Source organism: Dermacentor silvarum, chromosome 8 (genome assembly GCF_013339745.2).
Source record: "Dermacentor silvarum isolate Dsil-2018 chromosome 8, BIME_Dsil_1.4, whole genome shotgun sequence".
In the NCBI taxonomy this organism is placed as follows: Eukaryota; Metazoa; Arthropoda; class Arachnida; order Ixodida; family Ixodidae; genus Dermacentor; species Dermacentor silvarum.
The window spans coordinates 138,792,623-138,817,072 of NC_051161.1; the positions used below are offsets into that span (position 1 = coordinate 138,792,623).

At 48.3% G+C, this 24,450-nt stretch overlaps 1 protein-coding gene across 1 annotated transcript in view; it reads right to left on the reverse strand.

The window, feature by feature from the left end:
• Positions 1-24,450, reverse strand: part of LOC125947394 (glutathione S-transferase Mu 2-like) — a 68,221-nt gene that overhangs the window by 10,630 nt on the left and 33,141 nt on the right. Inside the window, exons 2-4 of the mRNA XM_049672042.1 lie at positions 16,795-17,008; positions 11,316-11,499; positions 8,413-8,420 (exon numbers count right to left, since the gene is read on the reverse strand). Coding sequence (XP_049527999.1) covers positions 8,413-8,420; positions 11,316-11,499; positions 16,795-17,008 — 406 coding nt within the window. The remainder of the gene's footprint in view (positions 1-8,412; positions 8,421-11,315; positions 11,500-16,794; positions 17,009-24,450) is intronic.

Below are 24,450 nucleotides of genomic sequence, written 5' to 3' on the forward strand. Positions count from 1 at the left end.
ATAGCAGTTATAGGCCTTACCGCACTCCTTAAGCGCTGTATTCTCTGTAGTAGTGTCAGCGCTGTGGCGGAGAGGTAACACTTACGACTGGCGATTTATGGCACCACAGCTCGAATTTTGTTCTCCTAATTTCTTAATGAAATTTTGACACCATTTTGAATTTACTTCGGCGGACAACCAAGACACTAGGGAATTGATATAATAAAATATATCGCTGTGAAGAGAAAATATAGCACACACTTCGGCTAAACAGCGCATTCGTGCACAGGCTGCAATTCCAAGAACACCCTTTCATAAAGGTGCATAAGTGCGCTCAAACACCCTTTTGTATTGGTGTAAAAGAGTGGGGCACAGACACAAGAAAGACACCCTTAAAGGTGCGAAGTTCCATAGCGTGAAGCTCCAGGAGCGTTTCCCGCCAAGTGTGAAAGTGGGTATAAGTAACGAAGCGTAAGTAGATTCCACACGCTGTAGAAATTATCTTGAGAGAAGCTTCCGTTGTCTGCGAGGAAAGCTGTGCTTGGGTAGTAATCATGCATTTCCAAATAAAGAGATAAAACAAGAGATAAAACTACGTACGAAACACTTTTACTGCAAAACACCCCCTCAACGTAAACTTCAAAGCTACAGCACCACAGACGTGTCCGAAAGGAACCAGGGTCTATCATACTCTCTACAAACTAAAACGAAATCACTTTCCTTTATCATTTTTTCGAAGTACTTGTTTGAACCTGCAAACTACAAGGGCTTGTTCTGCTAATGTCTAATCACAGCACATTGAAGCGTCACGGCTGTTCGTTTAGGAGCAAAGGTTCACCGCCTTCTAAGCCGTTCCTTGCTAATTTTAAACTAATTTCAAGGGCTCATTAGCCAACTCTGCGATGTGTTTCGAGGCACAGCATAGCGGAAGATTTCATACTTCTTCGGCCGCGTAATGTTATAGACAGCCCCCGTGCCGGAGGCTGTTTGCACATGTTTCTATGCATGTTATTTGGAATTTAACCGATATCCCGCCTACCTAGGTCACTGTTTAGGCCATGGTCGAATGAGTAGCGCATCGGACTGCTGTGCGGAGGGAACATGGTTTGAAACCAACCTTTCGACTAACTTGACTGGCTGTGTAGGCGGCAATGTGTACATATAAGCCACTCTTCAACGAGCTCCTTTAACAACGAAAGGATCACTGTAGATGCTGAACTGGGTATGCACCTTAGCCCCACGGAACAGTCTGACGCCGATTTCGAGAACTGCGTACATGCCACTCGGTCTGTGATAGCCTTCAATGAACCTCTCTGACACCAACTTCGGTTACTGGGTTTGTACCAGTGGGTGTGCCACTCCATAATGACGAAAATGATAGCTTAAATTACTCCGATGTGTAGCGCAATGGAAACCCTGTCACAAGGGTTTCCTCAAGGACAGCAACCCAATGCTTTAGCAGACTTGCGCACAAATACACTGGGAATGTGCCGCTCTTCAATGAACCTCCCGCCAACTTAGGCCACTGTTTATGTTCCACTGGATATGCGTCAAGTGGGCGAATAATTCTCAGCTTTCTCGCGCACCGGTGCGCCACGCATTAGGACGCCATGGGCAGGCTTCGTAGCGGTTCCGCTAGATGGCACCGATTGTTCTTAGAGAAGCGCAAAACAGGCGTCCTGCTGCAGTACACGCTTTAGGCATAACTCGTTTCGACGGCGGCAATATGTCGGTGGCAATGTGGCGTTGTATTGATTCAATGCTAAACGCATCACCGTCGACAATCATCGTGGGATGGGTTCTGCCACATTTTTTAGACTACGCCTTAATCGAAATGAGGCCGCAGTGACTGTGATCGAATCCAGGACTTCGAAGTAAGCAGCGCAACGTCATCGCCACTCCTTCAGATGTGGCTGGTGTCAACTTATAAGGCTCATTCACACCGGCGACTTGAGGAGGTCGCGCGACCATTTGAGACTCGCGACCAAAAAGCGACCGAAGGCGAGTGATGTTCACGGCGGCAAGCCCGGCTGAGCGCGACCGGCAAGTCGCAATCCCGCAGATTATCGTTCTCAGCGAGAACTCTAGGAATCTACGCAGTTCGCGCGCACTTCGCTGGCATTACTGTGTAAATTAGTTTCGCGTTCCGGCAACAGCCATGGATTTTGATTCGAGCGAACAGGAAGACGTCGTCCCTGTGCTGATGTGCTCTGCCGTGGTGTCAGCTGTGGCAGCGCGGAAGCCTCCGAAGAAAACGCGACGCTGGCGAGTGCGCTCGTGCCTCCGCTCGCGTTAAGTGGCCGGCCACGCAAGCCGCCTCCTGCCCGAACTTTGTGCGCATGAGAACGAGTATTATCGAGAACAACTTGTAATTTCTAGTTCGCATTGCGTGAGATTCGGTGCATAATATTAAAGCGAAGCTATTCACCCGCTGTTCACCTTTGGGTGGCGTGCTCATCCAACGAACGGCAGCTGGAAAAAGCGTTTGTTTTCTGCTTTCATTTCCTGCTGCTTAGCTTCCAGCGAATGCACCCGCGTACCTTCGACACGTTGCTGCAACTGCTGCGTCCCAGCATCACAAGACAAGACACCAATTACCGGCCTGTAGTCTGCATATGGTGGCGTCGACATTGCATTTGACGTGAGGACGCCGGATGAAAACTCATAACATCACTTTCGGCACGGCGCTGATTGGTTGAGCAGCTTTGCGACCACGGTCGCGCGACTGAAAAATCGAGAAGCGAGCGACTTGCCCAAAATGGTCGCTTTTCGAGAAAAGCTACCATTTGCAACCATTTGCGACTGGTCGCTTTGCGACCAACTTGGTAGCGCGACCACTGCCAGTCGCCGGTGTGAATGAGCCTATAAGCCTGTGTACTGGACGAAGCCCATATGTATACCACTATATACCACATGTCCAATGAAGATGATTGGAGCCCTGACCCTTCATTACAAATCTTGCAAGACCGCAGTCATAAACCTCAAAGCGCGTAGAAAGGGCAAGAAAAGCTTCTCTTTAATAGAAAAGACTGAATTTCTATCTGGACCACTAGATTTAAATGTATTCCACGAATACGATGCACGAAAATCTAAGGGATCGTCTGCGCGCGCGTTATAACTGGCCTCAACATACCCTACCCTTCCATTATTGTTATTAACATTCTTACAATGCCTTACGTACTTTCCGGAATGCATATATGTATATATACTAAAGCGAAGAAGACAGACGTTCTGTCTTCGCTCTGTCCTCGAAAGAATGCCTCGCTCGAGGACAGAGCTCGCGCTCGGTGCCTAATGCTCCATCAAAAAGACCTGCCTTTGTGTCGTTCTGGCTTGTTAATTAAACCGCGTTACATATTTCATGGAGGTTGCTAGGTTGTTCCCAACCATGAAACTCCGCAGTCGGAACTTGGCGCCCATCATGCCCCAGATGCAAGCGGAACACAACCGCCGGCTTCGCCCACCCTTCTATGTGCCGGCTCGCTGCGTCAAAGCGATCCAACAATCTTCATCGGCTCCGATGAAAACAACATCGAAGATTGCCTCTCATCCCACGAACGCGTGAGTGCTCACAACAAATGGGACGATGCTCATAAGTTGAACAGCGCGTTCTTCTACCTAACGGGCGTCGCGAACGTGTGGTACCGGAACTACGAATCTGACTGTAGTGAACGCCATCCGCGGGCCATTTTAGGCGGCGCGCTGACGACGTGAATTAGTCTCTACTGACCGCGCGAAACGGGCTCACATGGAGAACTCTGAAGGTCCCGCGGCTGTCGCGACTCTTGTTAGAGCAACGAAAGCACCAACTGCGACTTCCTCCCGAACAACAGTGCAGCGCACACGTAGTGGGACGCGAACCACTCCTTCCGTTGTACTGGACCTGTAACGTTCGGCAGCTCACTGGGGAGGCAGTGATGTAGTGAACGCCATCCGCGCGCCGCTATAAATGGCCCGCGTTTAAATGGCTAGCTTATAGCGCCACTCTTGAAGACCACGTCAAGCACCTGAAAGGCAAGTCTGTTGGCGCACGCGCCTCCCCGTGTCTCGTGAGAGAATAGAAAAAAGTTTAGTCTTCGTTTGGAACTCATCGCTCACGGTCTCATTGCTCTTCGCCTGCGCTAGCAACCAACATGACCTTGGCACCTGATCCGACTTCAAGACTTGCTTCACAGAACTTTTCGGTTGCCCTGCGGTGCGAAATCTTCATGCCGAACATATGTTAGCACCGGTTCCTCATATGTTAGCCCCGGTAAAATGCAATCATTATGCACTTTCTTTGTCAACGACAGTGGTAAGCTCCCAGTCAGGATTTCGCAATGCCTGCGGTATGCACTCCAACGCAATTCTATTCTTCCGTAAATTTCCCGAGTAATTGACCTAGATAAACGTATTCCTTTATTGACTCTAGAGGCGGACTGACGATTCGGAATTTTACAGCCAAAGCTGTATATGGCTAGGCGAAACGAAATGACGCGCGTTCCGACGGACAATAATAAAGTTTTACCATACCATATCCACGGGGTGAATGATGATGAGTGGGCGAAGCTCCGGAGGGAATCATCGGATCTCCCGCTTAAGGGGACGCTAGCACAAACGCGTTAGAAACGTGCAGTACTCTCTAGTAAGGGGGAGCGGCCACAGCGTCTTACGCAGCCATTTACACATGCCGGAACATGCACCGCGTTTGCCGACGCCATCACATGACTGCTGAGAGAGTATACCCCCCGTATTCATAAACGCTCCTCGGCTTGAACTTGACTTGCCACCGCTTTGGGCAGCGCGTTCGAAACGCGTTGAAGGTAAGGCAGAGAGGCCACAGCGTCTTACACCAGCTTCTTACACGGGCCGTAACGCGCTAGCACAAACGCGCTAGAAACGCGGCCTTTCGTTAATGTTGGGTATTTATTGCCATCGTGGTGCGTGTGTCCATGTCCGCTTCGTGGCGTAGTGGGCTAACGCCGCGCGCTCGGAAGCGAGGGGTCCCTGGTTCGATTCCGCGCTACGGACACAACTTCGGAATTTTTTTTCTCATTTTTCTCAGACTGGTTACACACTACTGGTTACACACTACTACTACGACGACGGGGACGAACGGGTGCCGCTATAAGGAGCTTCGCCCTAAAACCGTTCGTTCCGTTTCTCTAAACGTCTCCATTGGCTGCCTCGTCAGTTACGTCGTTCTCTGCGTTGCACCCAAGCGCACGCAACATTGGCAGCGCCGTTAGTGACGTCGTTCTCTGTGTCCTACCTGCTCTGCCCGCAACGCCGGCTCCTCAGCTCGCCGTTGTCGTATGCGTTCGATATCTCGAGTTAGCTCGGCGTCGTGGTTATCAGCGTCCGCTCGCCATTGGCGCTTGCGTTCCACTTCGCGATTTCAACGTGGACGTTTCGTCGCAGCCGAAGCCAATGTGCCACTCAAGAAACTCCCGCCGAAAGCGGACGTTGGCCCCGACGAACGCGTTCCCGCCATTGCCACGTTCACGCTGCTCTGCCCGCAACGCCGCATCCTCGGCTCGCCGCTGTCGCATGCGTTCGATATCTCGAGTTAGCTCGGCGTCATGGTTAGCAGCATCCACCCGCCATTGGCGCTTGCGTTCCACTAGAAACACAAACATGTAACCAATAATTCACAAACGCTTCAATACAGCGTCGGGATTACCCCACTGCTAAACACCGCGGCCGCACGCTTCGCTGGTTAACCATCTGTACGGAGTACTTGGGCTGTGTTTTTGTTCCTTGCCAGGCTATTGAACATTAATTATGTCTGTCTTCTGCATAATAATATTATACATATGGACAGAGACGAGTACCATGGGGTGGTGGTGCAAGGAAACCAGTGGCAGTCACGTCGTGCGCATCCTGCGCTGTGATTGGATGGGTAATTCGGCACGGCAAGGTTGGGTAATTCGGCCACAGTCACAAAAACCCAGGGAGATTTTCGAGGAAAAGCTTCGTTTTTAAAAATAAATCTACCGACGCGGAAAGAACGCGCCGTAGCCACTGACGGCTTCCCGCGTGGTGCACACGTAGCCCTGTCCTCTACGGCCACCTTGCTGTTTATGCCTTCACAACATCACCGCCGGCGCGCTCCAGGAGTTCAACCAACGTGTGTCGACCCCCTGCAGTGCTTCTTTCCCGCTGCCGACATGCTCACCCGTCGTTCCAGCGACGTTGGAGCTCCTCGAAGCTCCTGCTTTTCTGCGTACGACATCCGTTCTGCCTTCACCATGCCCCCTCGACAAAGTTATTTCGAACATTTGAAGACGTGAAGCCACCGCGCGATAAGCAGTCCTCAGCGCCGCCCTTCAGAATTTATGTAGATACTACCGGTGCGCGAATTACGGCGATTTCTACTGACCCCGGACCATATTTGCGTAACACACATCTTCCCCCTCTAACCTACAAGCTGCCATCTCCACCCTCCACTAATTAAGATTGTCCCGAGCCACCTACAACGAAAGAAAAATGTACTCTGGGCTTGAAAACGAGACTCCGTCTTTCTGGCGGGGCGCCGAAGTGTCGACGACGGTGAAGGGAGGCAACACAGCCCGAGTGGAGCAAGCAGTGTGTGGTAGGGATAATGATTATGATGATATAGGTTTTCACAGCGGAGGTGTTAAAGCCTCGCTAGGTTGGTCTCGTTGTCGTGCTACAGTATCGCCGAGCTGGGAACCCATGGTCCGAAGGCTGAGAACATGCATTTATGGGAACCATGTGGTTGCATTGTACCGACAACTTTAACACAAACTTGCTATGAATGAGAGAAAGCGAAAATGAGAGCGAGAGAAAAAGAGAGATACACAGATAGAAATAAAGAGAACAAAATTGAAAACTATCCTGGCGAGGCAGGATTTGAACCCGGGCACTCACGGTGCGAAGACTAATGTCGTACCCACTACGCAATTTTTTTATTGCTGATGTCGACATTTAAAGTCACGGGATACAGGGCATAAAACGTGGTGTCCATAGTTTGGCAAATGTGCGGTTAACATTTTTTCAATGAGAGCAAATCATCAACTACAGATATCTACTCTGGTAGATCAGGGAGCGCACGATAGACCTCTCTCAGACACACCACACTTTCAATGAAGTGTTCGCGAACAGGGTGAACAACTGGATCTCCATGCACGAATTCCTTTCTCGTTTTCCACAAAGCGTGGAGGCCCAGGACCATAATTAGATCACATGGTATAGCGTCTGATGTATTTGCCGGCAAGAGAGAGAGAGAAATGAAGAAGGAAAGTTAGGGAGGTTAACCAAGGACGTGCCCGGTTGGCTACCCTACATTTACCTGCAAAAATCGTATGCCTTATGGGTTAAGGGGCAATTGCTTCTTTAACGTGCGCTGGAGTACATCCAAGTGAGAAATCAAGTCCCAACATTCTAGGAATATGTGTTCGATTCCTAGACTGGTAGTTGGTTGTCCAGGGTACGAAGATGCCTTTATCGTAAGCCAGGTCTTAACGTGAAGTGTGTAGGTGTGCAATTGAAAGAGGAAGGTTTTAACTGAAGGTGATATGGGATTTTTTTTACTCTTTTAAACAGTCAACAGGCGAGGAATTGGCGCCGACTTCAAACACACACATACCCAAACCGACATACACTTAGCCGTATTCACCAAGCACGATACACTGACGAATGCCCGTGGTGCGAGGACACGCCAACGTTACCGCAAATCACGTGGATATGCCCAAACAGACCGAAACATATAAACTCCACACTACTAAAAACACAAGATTTTAACAGGCAGTGGGTGGCGCGGATTGCTGACGAGGACCAGGACAGCCAACTGGCTCTCTTAGACCAAGCCCGGCGAACCGCTCCTGCTAGTGGAGCCCTGGACTAGGGGCCCCAACCACGGGACCTTACATTTCATTTTATTCATTAAAGTTGCTCTCTCTCTTTTTAGTACATCTTGTGCTGGGCCCCCACGATGTGGTAAACGGTAGGCAGGCAATGGACGCATGTTTTCAACAACATACTTATATAGTTTCTTCTTGCTAACACAGGACAGACCCGCTTGTGAAACCCGCACGTTTAGCAAGCTCTACGATAACAGTACTTCACGAAGACACTGCATTGCAAATGTTTTCACATCACGTCACAATGAATCCTGGAAGTCGACGTAGCCTCACCTGTTTGACGGTGTGAAGAAACTGGTCATTTTGGCGACGTAAAAAATTGAACCGCGATACAATCTGCCGCAGAAACAAGTGAACAAGTCCTAGCCCACCTTTCTTGACTGGACGGAACAAAATCGGTCGACTGGTCTGGGGTGGCTCCGAGGTCAACGCCCAAATACAACCGGCGAAAGCACGGTGAATCTTTAGTATGCTTACTCGCGATGCCCATAACACATTCATCACATACCAGACCTTGGAAACAAGAAATAGGTCGCAGACAGTGGCTCGTGAAAACATGGACGATTACCTGGACGCCTCAGCCTTTTCTCTTGCTCTCAGCACTTGATCAGTCCAGTGCGCTTCAGGATCCCGGTAACAATCAAGTGGCCCACCTAGGTATTGCGTTGGAGCAGCTGACCAACGTAAACGAGAGAAGTGTTCTGGCAAGAATTCCCAGTTGCCATGCCAAAAGCCGTAACTCTTATCCCAGTTGATCTGGGCGCCGGTACACTCGCAAAAATTTAGACAACATTCGTGGCTTGTTTAATGCTCTCCCTGTCTGAGCAAAAGTAGGCAATATTGTCACTGGACCGTTACCCAAGAACGTGCACGAGGACGCAGCGAAAGGAAGACGATGAATGCTCACCGACTCGTGTGTTGATTTCGCCATATTGCTTCTTGTGCGCGTATAAATATAGGTTCATGTAAATACATATTTTACCTCTCGCTTTCATTGTTACAATATCATTTGCGTAAGCCAATATTTTTACATGTACCGGCTGCAGTCTAAAACCTGTTATATTTTTATTGTAAGCGATGGCCAAACAGAGTGGCTCGAGGTAAGCTGCAAATAACAAGGGTGAAAGTGCGAATCCCTGCCTCACCGAAGAACGAACGCACAGGCTATCAGTAAGTTCCCTATACAAAATACGCGTTTTGCAATTCGTGCACGCCATCTTAATGCCCTCTAGTATTACGTGGCCCACGTTTGAATGTTCTAAGATGCAAAAGAGGATCTGGTGCGAGACGCGGTTGAAAGCTTTTGCCAGGTCAAGCGGCATGATCGCCCCCGTGTTCAGCAAGCACATCGCAGAATTCAAGCAAACTTAGCACAATATGCTCGTTTGTAGCGATAGAGCGGCCTTTGATACCGCAAGTCTTGTGTGGCCCTGCCAACATGGTTGATGCCAACATCCGTATTTTCGCTAATACTTCCATATATATTTTGTAGTCGACGTTGGCGAGGCTAATCGGTCGATAAGATCCCGCCAACAGACGTTTTTGTGGATCATAATTTTCGGTATCAGCACAATGTACGAGGTTGTGAAGGATAAAGGTACTCGTTTCTGGTAATACGCTTAAACGAAAACTCCAAGTAGCATCGGAGCAGCCATGCTCTTAAACGTTTTATAATAGGCGGCACATAGGCCATCAGGCCCAGGCGCTTTACTTGAAGCCAAATCATCAATTGAGTCCTCTATTTCCCGCCCAGTAATCTGCTGTTCGAGAATTGCTTTAACTTCGTCATCCAGCTTCGACATAAATGGAAGCAATTCTTTCTGGAAGCCATCTTTAAGATCACTTTGGTGGCCTAGCAAGTTACTGAAATACTCGATTGTCACGCTCTAAATAAGCTTGCTTTCGGACGTGATTTCATTCATGTAAGCTATCTGACGGATTTTCTTCTGGCGCGCGTATTTATTTTCGTCCGATAGCGCACGTTTTGTTGGCATTTCCCCGACCCATGGCTTTTCGGATATTGCACGTATAATCTCAGCTTTGTTCTTCTCGGCATCGATTCCCTCCAGTTGACTTTTCGCGTCTCTTAAATCCTTGATAAAGTTACCTGGCTGGATGCTTTCCATACTAATCAAGAATGCACTCACGCTTGTAAACCTCCTCTGTTTCATAAGATTTCCCAAACGTGGAACTGGCTTAAGGTTAAAAGAGGGATGGCTCATTGGCCTAGGAAGGGTAGGCCGGTGAGGAGAATAAAGTAGCCAAATTCTGCAACTCGACGAGCAGTATCTCTTTTCCAACGGAGATATTTTAAAAGTATCCGCTTACTTTCAGTATCGAACCCACGTCGTATGCGTTCAGACAATGTTGTCTCAATATGCGGGTTGTCCCGGCTAACTTTAGCCAAGCTCTTTGACGAGGAAAAATATTGAAAAACCACCATGCACGACACGATTTCAGATTCAGTGGTGTTTGGTCGTCGGATGGCTGACAATTGAACACCGTAGCTATTATAACTGTATCTTGAACGTGTTTTCAATTTTTTTTAAAGAGCTTCGCTAAAGTTAGCTGGGGCACCCTGTATATTCACACACGCGCCACGCACGGACTTCACGGTGTTAATCCAGCTGCATAAACGGCTTATACATGATGTGTTTCGCCGGTGGCAAGGCCATGTATCGCAACATCGCTTCAATGCTAATCACAATAGCGCCGAAATTTATGGTGAGATAGGCTCTGCCGGAATTTTAACAAGTGGCTTTTTTTACTTCCTCATAGATGCACATTTGCTCTATTGCGCACTCAAATGTGAAAATGTAGCTGCATCTATTACTTGGTAAAGGCAATCGGTATCACTCACGTTACACTTCTTTTTATTTCTGCTAGCGTATGTGGTAGCCAGGTAGCCATCGGTACCGCTTGTTATCTCAGTCCGTATTTGTGGGAAGAGAACATGGTGCAGTATAGGTTGCATATAAAAAGGAGGTATGTTGACATCCTACTACGAAACTTTCACTGCTACGAAAAACAGCCCAGTCCACAACGCCGTTGCCTAATTAGGTCCAATACTTGACAACGGTACGTTATGTGTCTCGTAAAACAAGAAAGAAGTTCACAGAAAGATGGAGGCTCGAAGTGATAAGCCGTAGTTGAACAAGGAATGTCACTAGAGCCAGCATTTCGACATGGGGAAGTCCTATGTATTTGTCAGGATAGCAAAGGCGAAAGCACTCGTAGAACTGACGAACCCGAGTACCCCTGTCAGAACGTTCGTTTCCTCAAGATTCCATAGTGTACCATTGTTAATTACTACGCATATTGTAGCTTTCTATTAATTTATATTGCTGCATTCACATGTTCTTGATGAATTTTTGTGAATCGACAGCGTACACGTCATCAATTGCATCATGCGTTCATGCTTATATTAAGGCCTATCAAGCTTTGTAGCGCAGGAGTGCGTACCTTGAAGACTCTCATAGAGCATGAAGTCCACGTAAGTGACGTTCTTCCCAGCTCCGTAGGGTCCGTGCTTGGCCAAGTAAACTTCAAGTTGACGGAGCCTGTCGGCCACTTCAGCCAAGAATTGCCGCCGCTTGTCCTCCGTGTATTCTGGGTCATAAGACAGGCGCGCTGTATCCCACAAGATGTCGAAGGCCTGCGAACACAGGGAAGCATAGGTGCTCAATAAACGCAAACTAGGAATGTTTAGATATGAACTGGTGATAGTAGGGGTGCGTTTGTGAATGCTGAAATTACGCACACTTTATTTTTTTTCTTGCTTTTCGGTGGTTACGTGTGCTGTCGGGGATCAGGCCGTACCTCGACGCGCTCTACAAGAATCATTACTGCGATGGCCGTGGCTTCGTTATTACTGATGGAGACGCAACCTGAGCAGCGCCAACTTTTGTTGCGATTAGAGTGATGTATTTGACTGGCTTGAATGGAATCTGCCTATTTTATACAATTTCTCTTTTTAATTAGTTTTGCCACCCGAAGCAACTTCTTCGATTAGGAGAGAGAGAAAGAAAGGGAAAGAAAGACAAGGAGACTAGAAGCATTTACCATAAAGGTTAGCGAGATATGCGCAAGGAAGACACCGTAGGCCGAGAAGCGTGAGTGCAAAGAAGCGCTAATCTAAATAAGAAAACCTCACAGCTTGCTAACAGTGGGAGGCAATATGTGTGTAAGTGAGGTGACGGGACACAGGGTATGCATGGCTAAAATCGCAGGCGTGCGATCAAATTGGGTGCTTCGAAGAAAATTTTTCAATTTGCATGGCCCATTTCGAGACTGCATGGAAGCGCCGCAGGGACAACTGTGTTCTTATTCCGACAGAAACTATGTAAGGGTAGAGTACGATCTTTCAGAAATTTACTGGTGTAATTTGACTGTTGCAGCGATAAAGAAACATCCAAAAAAACAGTATCAATAATATTCCAATGAACGTGGACCTCGAACTGCCAGGCAGTGAAAAACCCGTGCCGTAAGTAACTTCAGTTAACGAAAATACAAATGTATATTGGCAAAGCACGTGCTTCAATACACGGTTGGGTAAGGTTCAGAACCGTGGAAAGATTAAACTGACAAAACACCGACAAATTGCCGAATAAGTCGCAGCATCCCCTTTAGGAGTAGTGGCACATTAAAATTTTCAGTGTAAGACAGCGTGCATAAATTTTCGAAAGCCCAGCCATGCACGCAGGCAAAGTGCTTAAGTGCACTGGACCATTATGAGTGTTTATTGTATGTACGCATTTAACCTAAAATAAAGGTTTTAATTATTCCAAGACACTGCGCCACTAACTTTAGATTTGAACGTGTAGTAAAGGTTCCTTCCAAGATTTTGAAAACAGGAATTTAAGAGCATTTATGGCGAGATGGGGAGGCGATCCTAGTCGGTAACGAATTTGCACATGTCTGTGCAAATAAACACGTTTGTACTGAAGTGCTAGAATCACGTGGTTGTGTCGCTTTAAACATACAAGAAATTACCACATTTCATGTTTCTGAATATGCCCTAATCTTTCAGACAAGTCATCCAACCACAAAGTAATAATTGGAGGCTTCACTTTTAAAAGTAGACTGCTTCTCACGCTTCCCGACAACGGCAGCTTATGTAACCGTAATGGTTACCGGGAAACGCTGGCGGCGAACGCTTTGCACGATGGCGAGCTTTCTGGTAGAAACATGGCATCTTGCGTGGTCCAATCCCGGAGATAGCGCACAACCACGCCAATAAATTGCATCATTTTCAGGTTTCCATTTTTGTTTCGCACTTTTAATACTTTGGTCTGAGAAGATTTAACATAAAAGACATGCGCTGTGGCTCTTTCGTTTCATGACATTTGTTTGTGGATTGTCATTCTCAAAATTCCGAGGAATAGCTTTGTCAAGAATGTAAGACAAGGTACGAACAACATTAGTGGTAGAATGGTGTGGCAATATAAGCTGCCTATACCGCACGTCAAACAAGAAGGCGTCGCATATACATATGCCTAATTATAATCGGAAGGCCTGCGTGGTTGGGGGTGATTTTCTCGGCCGTGGACGCCGACGCCAACACAGGATTTTCGACGACACGGGGCCCTTAACGCTATCGCAATAAAACGAACTGCCACGGCAATTTGGTCGCTATGGCTTTTCGCTGCTGAGCTCGAAGTCGAGCATTCGATCCTGACCGCGGAGGCCGCATTTGGTGGCGGCAGAAAGCAAAAAAATGCTCGCGTAGTTTCATTTAGGCGGTCCCAAGGTGGTCCAAAAATACGCAGATACCCAACATACGGCATACCTCATAAGTAAATTGTGGTTTTGGCAGACAAAATGTCACCTTTTAAATGGGGACTCTGCTTAACAGGTGAGGCGTACTGTTCGATCCGTTGTTAGGATGATGCGAAAAACGATAGAGAGGTTGACTACAGCACGAACATTTACATTACGTGTGCTTATTTAAGCCATTGATTTGAAAGTTATCACTTATCAGGGGCGTAGCCAGAAATTTTTTTCGGGGAGAGGGGGGGGGGGTTCACCGGCCCGACCGGGGGGGGGGGGGGGGGGGAGGTCAAGCTTCTGCTTTCCTCTACGTCACGTGATCGATAGTAAATATCGGTAGTTTAAGCAGACTCTATACACGTACATCAAAGACATGGGACCAACCCCCCCCCCCCCCCTCGCGTGCGCGTGTGCTTGTGAAGAAATTAAGTAAAAAGTAAAGTAAGCTCAGTAAATAGAGTAAGTACGACAGGTACAGTGGGCGTTTCAAGCAACGGTCTCTCAACGCACCACTGAATGGACCAGTCTTCGCAAACGCATCATTGAGACGACCCGTGCGATCGGAGAAGACATCATTAATTGTTAATTTCCGTTAAGCGTAGATGGCGTCGTCCTCGTCGGGGCGAAGTGAGTTTCACAAGTCAAGGACGGCTATACGCGTGAAAATGCACGTGTGACCAGGCTATACCTACTCTCGTAGCAATAGCTTGTTCGCTGCGTCTTTGCGCTAGAAAACTTAAATACGCGCAAAAACGAGTCAGGCTTTTTTTTTTTCGAAGCTTTCGTCGCCCTGCTCCCTCATACGACAGGGTTGAATTTCCTGCGGCAAGTACGTGGGCCGCTGTGTCTTCCGCTGTGTGCGAGCGTGCAGCCGTCATTTGCCTTAACGTCAACAGATTCAGAATTGTACAGAATATTTCACCGCACAGCATAGATATGGTATGTGTACGCATTTTAAGTAGTGCGTGCAACTCATTTCTGCTTCACTTACGCCGGTGCAAACAGGAAGCGGGCTTGTACCTCACAGAATCTCGACTGATTGGTGTACTAGTGATGGAGGAATGAACTCCGGTCTTGTTCAGTGCATAGTGCACACAATGAATTTCTGAGGACGCGTGAACTCCGACGAGAACTGTCAGCGCCTGCAACAAGAGTTTACTTACGCTGTACTGCGCACAGCAGTAATTCATGCTTGTCGGCTGTCTGTTTCGTGCATTCTGTTGCGAGTCGGTGGAATTTCACTGCTGTCATCAACCCCTTCGTGTGTACATTGCTGGTTTGGGATTCCACAACAAACAGCAACTACCAGCCTTCCGTAATTGCTGGTTTGGGATTCAACAACACAACAGTAATTACCAGCCTTCCGTAGGGGCGCAATTGCTAACAAGAGACGTTTCTCGCGCAGACTAAGCCTACGTTCACACTTGGGAAGCGGCAAGCGGGCGGAAAGGCCAAAGCGGCCGGAAAATTTTTTCCGCGCCTGTCCAAGTTGTTCACATTTGTTTTGCTACCGCCGCGGCCGCCGTTGCCGTTTTCGTCCAGATCCATCTCGTCTGCGTACGTTTGTCGGCGTGGTGGCGCTCATTATCGCATTATTTCGTGCGGTATGTTCATTCTTTGACCCACGTACCGTCATCAAAAGTGATCATTTTACGCAACTTCGCGTGTCATCTGCGACCTTCGGTAAATTCCTCGTTGGCGTTCCGTAATTCTCCTCACACGGGCGGGCGTTGCGCTGAGTCACAGGTTGGTGCATAGGCGGGATCATATTTCTTGAATAGCTTTTATTTACAAGTTGTAATATCATTTCATCATTTCGTATTGTCGGCGCCTCCAGGACACCAAAGGCGCAACGGGAACACCACAGCTAATACCCGGGCTGGCCCCTTGTGTTGAGGCTCGCCGAAGCCTGCGCGTCCTACGTGAGACCTACGCTCCCAATCTATCGTCGCGACGAGAAAAGCACCCCGCGACTTCTGCAACATACCGTACACGTGCGAGGAGAATTATGGAGCGCCAACGAGGAATCTGCCTAACTATTGTCTGCCGGGGAAGTGGAAGAAAAAATGGCTTTTGTACTTCTACCTACTTGTTTTCTAGAAATGGACAATGAATAAACGGAAGACGCGGACACCTCGGAAACGGCGGTGGTGGGTTCGCCTGGCTTTGCAAAAGCGCGAGAAGTTGTGTCACGCCAAGGCTTCGTGGCCGCACCTCCGGTCGCGCGACGTTGAATACTATCGCGAGTATTGCTGACAGTACGTTTTAGTGCCACTCTTGTCGTAGAGCAAGGGCTGGTTCTTGATTGCGTCGATCAGCATTACAGCCTACACTTTTGGTGCCATGTTCAATTTTACGACCGGTTGGTTACATGCTAGCGTAGCTTCCAGTGAAGCAGAACGACTTTCCGCCGCGTTTCCGCTTCGCCATGGCGAAAAAATCGTCCCGCGACCGATTTGGCTCGCAGCCTGTTTTTCTGCCTGTTTTGCCGCCTAGGCGGGCGGATTTTTGCAAGATTTTGCCGCTTCCAACCGCTTCGAGACAAAGTATGAACGTAGCCTAAGACCCTGCGCGAGCGCGGCCTAACCGGCACCTGAAGGGCAGCGGCGGAAATGTATACTGGAGATTTCGACCACCTGGGGTCTTTAACGTGCACCTAAATTTAAGTAAACAGGCCTCGAGCGTTTTCGCCATCATCTAAAATGCGGCTGCCGCATTTGTTGCGTCATTTGTTGTGCATTTCTTGCTTCAGAATGGGGCCGCCACATTCTCGCCCAAAAGTTCACAGAGTGTCAAAGCCTTGACAAACAGCGTGACAGTTTTTTCCATATGCAGACATGATTCGCTGTAAATTACCAACCCAAACGGAAGCGCCCAGGAATGAAATTCTGATAGTAGCACCGGTTTCATGAATTGTGTCAGCGCGAAGCGACGAGAACAAAGGGTGGGTAAGTGTGTGTGTGGGGGGGGGGGGGGGGTGGCGGAAAAAAATTCGGGGGGGGGGGGTTGACCCCCCCCCCTGGCTCCGCCCCTGTCACTTATATCTCACTTGACCTACTCAGAACAACAGTGGAGAGAAAATATTGTAGGTTCTTAACAAGCCTTGAATAATGCGTTATTCTAGAAGCTTAAGGAAAACACACACACATTTGTTCGCTTGTCTATGCGGTACAGCCATCACCTGGTGCTGGAGCACCTCGACGCGCCGCATCGTTTCCTCGTCCTTTGGTACCAGGCCGTGTTTCCGCCCCAAGTAGCGCAGGATAGCCTGGCTTTGCGTCATACGTACGTCGCCGTCGATAAGGTACGGCAGGTTCGGGAAGTCAAAGTCGAGTTGGTACTTCACTGCCAGCCACTCATCTCGGTTCGGCTCCGAATCACTGCCGTATGAGTACCTGCGCAGAGGCAGCAGTGGTCAAGAGTGAGTTCTACATATTCCTACTGACAATCTTGTGGGTGATTGTCTTTGAGAGCGGTTATACGCAGGTAGTTGAAGTTTTAATGCACTAGCAGTCTTAGGGTATTTCGCGCACTTCTCCTGGGGCGTACTGTTTATCTATCTATGCTTGTATCTAACTGATCTTCCGCCTGCCTGGGTAACTGGGTACTCCGGTGTCAAATCGATAGTAGGCTGCTGTGCTGAGGGGACAGGGTTCGAAACCAAGGGCGCTATAACGTAAAATGATTCCAAACTGTTTCGATTCCAAACTCCTGATGTCAAATTTACGTAACCACCGACGCAAGCATCGGGCGGTGACCCGCAGCGTTTTGTGAACAACCCAATCAAATACTCTCATCGTTTATAGGAGGTCACCTTTGTTCGCTTTCAAAACCAATAACATTGTCTACACTCAGCGGTTTGTCTTATCTAATTGGCTGACAAGAGCCGAGGAGCACGCTCTACTGGAGAGGGTTTCGATGGGGCCGAGCCAGCATAGCGAAAATAGATATCCGCTAGAAGAGGGTGGTGCCGGCTTCTCCGATTGGTCCGCTTCGCCTTACTTAGCTTGCGGTGGCTGGTCGAAAATCGCGGCGGTGTGCAACGGAAGGACAAGAATGCCGCTAAAACGGATCCTCAGCAAGGAAGTGTTGGCAGAGCGATGTCGTATGCATTGCGAAAGGGATAGATAACGTTTTACTGCCACGCAAAAAGGCTTATCATGCGCAAATAAATACATGCTCACCGGCAGGTGCGAGTAGCGAGGGCCTGGGCGATCGGCGGGCAGCCATCTTCTATTCCTTTTGGATCGGGGCAGTCTGTGGCTATTCAAAAAAATTTCAGTTTTGTTCGGCATATTAATGCATTTTTTTGAGTACACGTCACTTTGACGTGGTGAGCTTTCGCGGTTTTGTGAGGTCGCGTGACAGACAGACGAAGTGGGTGCAGCCAGAAAACATTGGACCAATAGCAGAGGGCTAATGGTGAAAAGGCGTCGAATCAGGAATGACTATTTTTCTTTTGTGCGGTTTAATCATGCATAATCAGTGCGTACACGTTATGTCAGATGGGGAGCTATCGCGGTTTTCGTGATGTCGCGTGACAGACAGGCGAAGTTGGGAGTGGACCGAAAATGTTTTGACCAATCGTGGAGGCTGATTGCAGAAATTGGAATCAAAACAGTTTGGAATAATTTTACGTTATAGCGCCCCAACAGTCGCGCCCACTTGCGTCACTCAGTATGTGGCAATGTGTACATATGTTCTGCTCTTCAACAAACCTATTGCGCCCCGACATGTGTTACTGTAGATGTGGGACTGTGTATATACATGTATCTGTTCGAAGAAACTGTTTGGCCCCCGACTTGTAACACCTTTTATGTGCCGCTCGGTCTATGCTGGTCTTCACTGAACCTCTTTGATGCCAACTAGTGTCACTGGGTATGTGCCAGTTGGTGTGTGCTGCTTTTCAATGAAAGTATGTATGTACGTTAGCTTCGGGAGCTAGGTATATGCAACTGAGAATCTACCACACTACAATGACGAAAAAGTCCCTTTAATTTCCTCCGATGCTGACCGGAATGAAACCCGGATCACGAGCTTTCCTCACGGAGAGTAACCTCAGGGTTTAGCAGGCTGCACCACAAATGCATGTATATGTTCCGCTTTTCAATGAACGTCTTTCGTGCCAACGTTTTAGCGAACTGCTCCGTAAATGCACTGGGTATGTGCCACTTTCCAGTGAACTTCTCGTCTTCTTCTGTCATTCAGTATGTGCCACTAGATGTGCCGCTAGCGAGGGAACAATTGTCAGCGTTCGCGTGCACCGGCGCGCCAAGCTTTTCTCTCTCTCGGAGGCCATGCGTGTACTTCTCTGCAGCGCTCCTAGACGGCGCAGCGTGTCCGGAAAGAAGCGCGAAAGAGGAGCACGGTTGCCGCCTGGCGCATTTTACAGTGTTTGCACGCACCGGCGCGCCATGCATTTCGGACGCCAGGCGCTATCTGCCGTTGACTGTTCTTATAGGGAAGGGGCTAAAGAGGAATCCCGCTGTAGTGCAAGGCTCACATACGTATAATTCGATTCGACGGCACGAGTTGTGTGGCTTAGGTTGTGTCGCTCTATTGATTCAATGCTAAATGTCTTACCGTCGATAGTCGTCGTGCGATGGGTTCTGTCGAATTTTTGTGCACTGAAGCTCTAAGTCATTACCGGACTTACTAACTATATACAAATATTTTGGAATGGACGCAATGCCTGCTTCCAGTATAAATTTGTGGAGCCAACACTCGTAAAATAACAAATTCGAGCAGAAACTAAGGGCTGCGCAGGGATCGTTTGAAGCGGAATAGACTGGCGTATAACTCGAGATACAGTAATTAGGCATAATACGCCCCTAATAAATAGACAAAAGAGAGTACTTGGATAGTGTAGTTTATTCTAAGACTTGATAGTTGGGCAGGATGAACAGTAAAAATTGGAGACAAGGATATATGAGTTAAACACCCAGGGGTGCTATGCAGGATGCGCCGAGTTTGGCGAAACTCGGGATCTTCACGAGCTCTGTCGACGCCCCGAGATGAAAGAACAAATGGTAACAAGACAAAGTTTGTCCGTCAGCACGCCTCCAGTTTCATTGGTTTATCTAGATTCACTCTGGGTGGCTATCAACCCTTGGGCGTTGCCATATGGGCGGTCGACAAACTGGGGATCACGTTATCATACGGTCGGTGCATGGTTGTGCCTTCTTTCACTTGTTTGTCTGTTCCACCGAGTGCATTACAGGCACAAGCACGTTATAAAATAAATGCATTTAGTACAATAATGTTAGTCATATTAACGTGGGTTATAAGCATTTTAAAGTTTACAAGATGTACACTGAATGTGTATTAGACTAATTTGTAGTATAATACGTTTCGCGTTATACCACGAGGGGACGCTCATCCTGCTCTATTTTTCTTTGGATTGGATTGGTTCGGCTCGCTACGTACTTGCGCTAGCATTTCCGAGCACCGATTGGTGTGCACTTGGTTTTCTCACTGAGGTTTCAACAGATGGTTCGTTGCTCTACTCGTTCCTCTGGATTGGATTGGTGCGGCTTGCTACATGCTTGCGCTCCCATTTCCGAGCACAAATTGGTGTGCGCCTGGTTTTGACACTGGGCTTTTACCAGATCGCTCGTTGCTCGCGCTAAAGTAAGGCTGCGAGACGAAGGCCCAAATTAGCAAACGCAACTTAAGTAGGGCGTCAATAAGTGTGAGGAAAGTTTTAGGAGAGTACTTCAAAAACGACACTTAAGTATCACTTTCGAAAGTAGCACTTTTCGGGTCAAGTATGTCGTCTGGTGTCGAGGATACGTAAATAATTTACGTGTACGATCGGTTCAATCGTAAAAAAAATTGTTGCAGCAGAGTAATGCGGACATAAATGTTGCAATGCTTGCACGCGCATTCGGCTGAGTCAAATACAAACAAATATTTCGTTTTAGCGCTTCGCTGAAAATCATCTGGTCACAAGTTGACAGTGTTCTCGCAGCCACTGCGGTTGTGTGTGTCGCCGTCCCGACTTTTTTTTGGTTTTGTTGCTGAAAAAGTGCGGTGTTTGTGCGTAGTGAGTGTGTGTATGTGTGCGTTGTGTGTTTTCAACTCTCGCGGACGACGGACAAAAAAAAAAGAAACGAAAAAAAGGAGAAGACTATATTGGTATGCGTCATACTCTGGTGCACAAGTCTGTCAAAATCAGCAAAGTCGGCGAGGCTGCCGTAGCAGTCGGCTGTTGTGCTTTTAGGCGAGAGTAGCAACAGTCGCACTTAAGGTTGCCAATGGCTGTACTCTACTTTCCGGCACTCAAGTGTCTGTTAAAGTTTACCTTAAGTACAAGATCTGTCTATGAAACGCGTTAAGCATCGGCCGGCGACTTAAGGCGTAATTTAAGGGTAAGTTCCGTTTGTGAATACGGGCCTTCTTTGGCCCGTATTCACAGGCGGATCTTAAGAAGGGCGTCAATAAGTGCGGGATAAGTACAAGGGTTAGGAAAGTTTTTGGAGAGAACTAAAAAAAAACGACACTTAAGAATAACTTTAGAAAGTAACACTTTCAGGGTCAAGTATGCCGTCTGGTGTCGAGGATACGTAAATAATTTACGTGTACGATCGGTTCAATCGTAAAAAAAAATTGTTGCAGCAGAGTAATGCGGACATAAATGTTGCAATGCTTGCACGCGTATTCGGCTGAGTCAAATACAAACAAATATTTGGTTTTAGCGCTTCGCTGAAAGTCATCTGGTCACAAGTTGACAGTGTTCTCGCAGCCACTGCGGTTGTGTGTGTCGCCGTCCCGACTTTTTTTTGGTTTTGTTGCTGAAAAAGTGCGGTGTTTGTGCGTAGAGAGTGTGTGTATGTGTGAGTTGTGTGTTTTCAACCGTCGCGGACGACGGACAAAAAAAAAAGAAACGAAAAAAAGGAGAAACCTATATTGGTATGCGTCATACTCTGGTGCACAAGTCTGTCAAAATCAGCAAAGTCGGCGAGGCTGCCGTAGCAGTCGGCTGTTGTGCTTGCTAGGCGAGAGTAGCAACAGTCGCACTTAAGGTTGCCAATGGCTGTACTCTACTTTCCGGCACTCAAGTGTCTGTTAAAGTTTACCTTAAGTACAAGATCTGTCTATGAAACGCGTTAAGCATCGGCCGGCGACTTAAGGCGTAATTTAAGGTTAAGTTCCGTTTGTGAATACGGGCCTTCTTTGGCCCGTATTCACAGGCGGATCTTAAGAAGGGCGTCAATAAGTGCGGGATAAGTACAAGGGTTAGGAAAGTTTTTGGAGAGAACTAAAAAAACGACACTTAAGAATCACTTTAGAAAGTAACACTTTATGGTCAAGTATGTCGTCTGGTGTTGAGGGCACGTTAAAGAATGGACGTATACGATCAGTTCAATCATAAACAAAAATAATTTTTGGAGCAGATTACTGCGGATATAACTGTTGCAGTGCTTGTAGGCGCATTCTTTTCAGTAAAATACAAAGAACTATTTGGTTTTAGCGCTTTACTCAAACTCGTCCGGCCACAAGTTCACATTGGTTCTCGCAGCCACTCTGGTTGTGTGTGTCGCCATCCCGACTTTTCTTTTTGCTGAAAACGTGCGGTGTTTGTGCGTAGAGAGTGTGTGCTGTTTGTTTTCAGCCCGGGCGTACGATGAAAAAAAAAAGAAAATAACCTTTTCCGAAAAAGAACGCGCCGTGCCTCTGGAGCTCGTTTTACGCAGTACTTAAAAAATGAAATTAATAAAACATTGATTGATATATTGATTAATGTGGTTTATTGGCGCAAGGGCCAGATGTGGCCAACGAGCGCCAAGGCGAAATATTTATTATTATATATAAATAATTATTTATTTAATTATTTATATAAACATTTACGGCGTTTCCGGTGACAACCTGAAATGTTCCGGCGCCGTAGAATCGCAGCGCGATCAGAAGCTGGAGCAGCGGCGGCAAGGGGTGATCGCGTTTGTTGTCTTTTGGGGCCAGTGACAGCATTTCCAACAGCCGTAGCACCACTTGCTTGCAAAAGCGGTGCCGCTACGAGAATTCCGCGTCATTGTATACTTACATGGGATTCTGTCGATCCCTACGCCGTGGCCGTATGGCTGCGCGTATTGGTATACCCCATCATCCGTAATGTCATGCACACGTCCGGCGAAATCGGCAAAGTCGGTGAGGCTACCGTAGCAGTCGGCCATCTTGCTTGCTGGGCGAGAGTAGCGAAAGTCGCACTTAAGGTTGCCCAATGGCTTTACTTTACTTTCCAGCCCTCAAGTGTCAATTAAAGTTCACCTTAAGTACAAGATTTCTCTATGAAACGCGTTAAGCATCGACCGGCTACTTAAGTCGTAAGTTAAGGGTAAGTTGCGTTGGTGAATACGGGCAATTATACTGGGTAGCCCGAGCGGTCCGTGGCTTCTAAAAAACGCGAGAGGGTCTTCGCAGCGCATGTGGCCGTTGAGTGCCACCCCATCCATTCCAAGTGGCACTCCAGCATCGGCGCAGTTACCCTGCACCCATCGCTGACGAGGTGGTGCTTCACGTTTTGACAAGAACTTTCTATTTTTTTTTTTTTGCGCGTGAACGCCCGTGATGGGGTCCGCAAAGTTCACGCTGTCGTTGACTATTTCCCAATGCAGATTGAGGCATAGCCCCGTTAGCATCCACTAAATTTGTGATATATTTATATGCGGCCAATTCGTCACTATGATTAATGGTCCCCGGTTGAACATTGGCTGGAATAATGGCGCCTAGCATCGCCGCCTTTCCTCGGTCGACCTTGAAAGTCGCAGCACCCATCTCGTCGCGCAGAACATGCCAAAGACCCATCGGGCACCATCTTTAACACTGCCGTAATTTTGGCGGCTCAGCGGAAAGTTGTCGCCCGACATTAGGCGGCCTCGATTGTACTTTTGCTCGCCGCGAAGGAGGCACTCATCAATTTGCGCTATCTACCCGGGGCCACCGAGTGGAGATTGTGCCAGCAGCTTGGCCCTCGCGAACTTACGGGGGTAGTTCCTGTAGTCGGCGATGGTGGGTTCCGATAGAGGAAATAAGTCGCTGGTCATCTCCTTCAACAGCCATATGTCTACGCTTTAGCTCAGGCAGTACGTCAGCCAAATCATTTGCCGCCTCGAGAGGTGGTCGTTCGGACTGCCGAGGCGGTCCGTGTTTGCGAAGTAACTTCCTTCGCCTCTCTGCCCGTGCAGTGCAGCGGCACCGTGTAACTGCGAAAACTGATTTCGGCAGCTGTGGCACCGGAAGGCAGCCCGGCGTCCGTTCTGAGCCTTCCAATATAATGTGACTGCTTCGCCTGCGCAGGTTGGTTGGTCCGGGTTGAATCCCAGGTGCTCGCAGGTGCCCCAGTACTCCGATGACGGCGCCGGCCTTAGCCTGGGGCTGGCACGGTGGAAGAGCAGTGCTTGAAACAGCAGAGAGCTGAAGCGATCGCACGAACTTTTCCTCCGCAGCCTAGTCGTACCACTCTGCGCTCGGAAAGCACAATTTGCCCGCCACGTTGTCTCCGCAGACGACGGCCTTCGCCTAACACGTCACACAGCCAGCGCACTGACGTTTCGGAAAGGCAAAAATGACGCGAAACTCTACGTCGGTGATGTAGGTGAACGGGTCCAGACGGTCGTATTAACGCTTACTACCGCTGGATGCGATGACACAGGCTGCTGCTGCCGCCGCCATGTTCACGAGTTCAACTCGAGGGGGGTTTCGCGATGCACGAGTTTGGCACGAGTTCGCCTGTCAATCAAAACCATAGGTGACGCCCCGCGCGAGGCATGTAACTCTTGTGCGCGCCCACCACGGTTGGGCCACGCCCAACTTATTTTTCAACAACAGCAACGTCGTG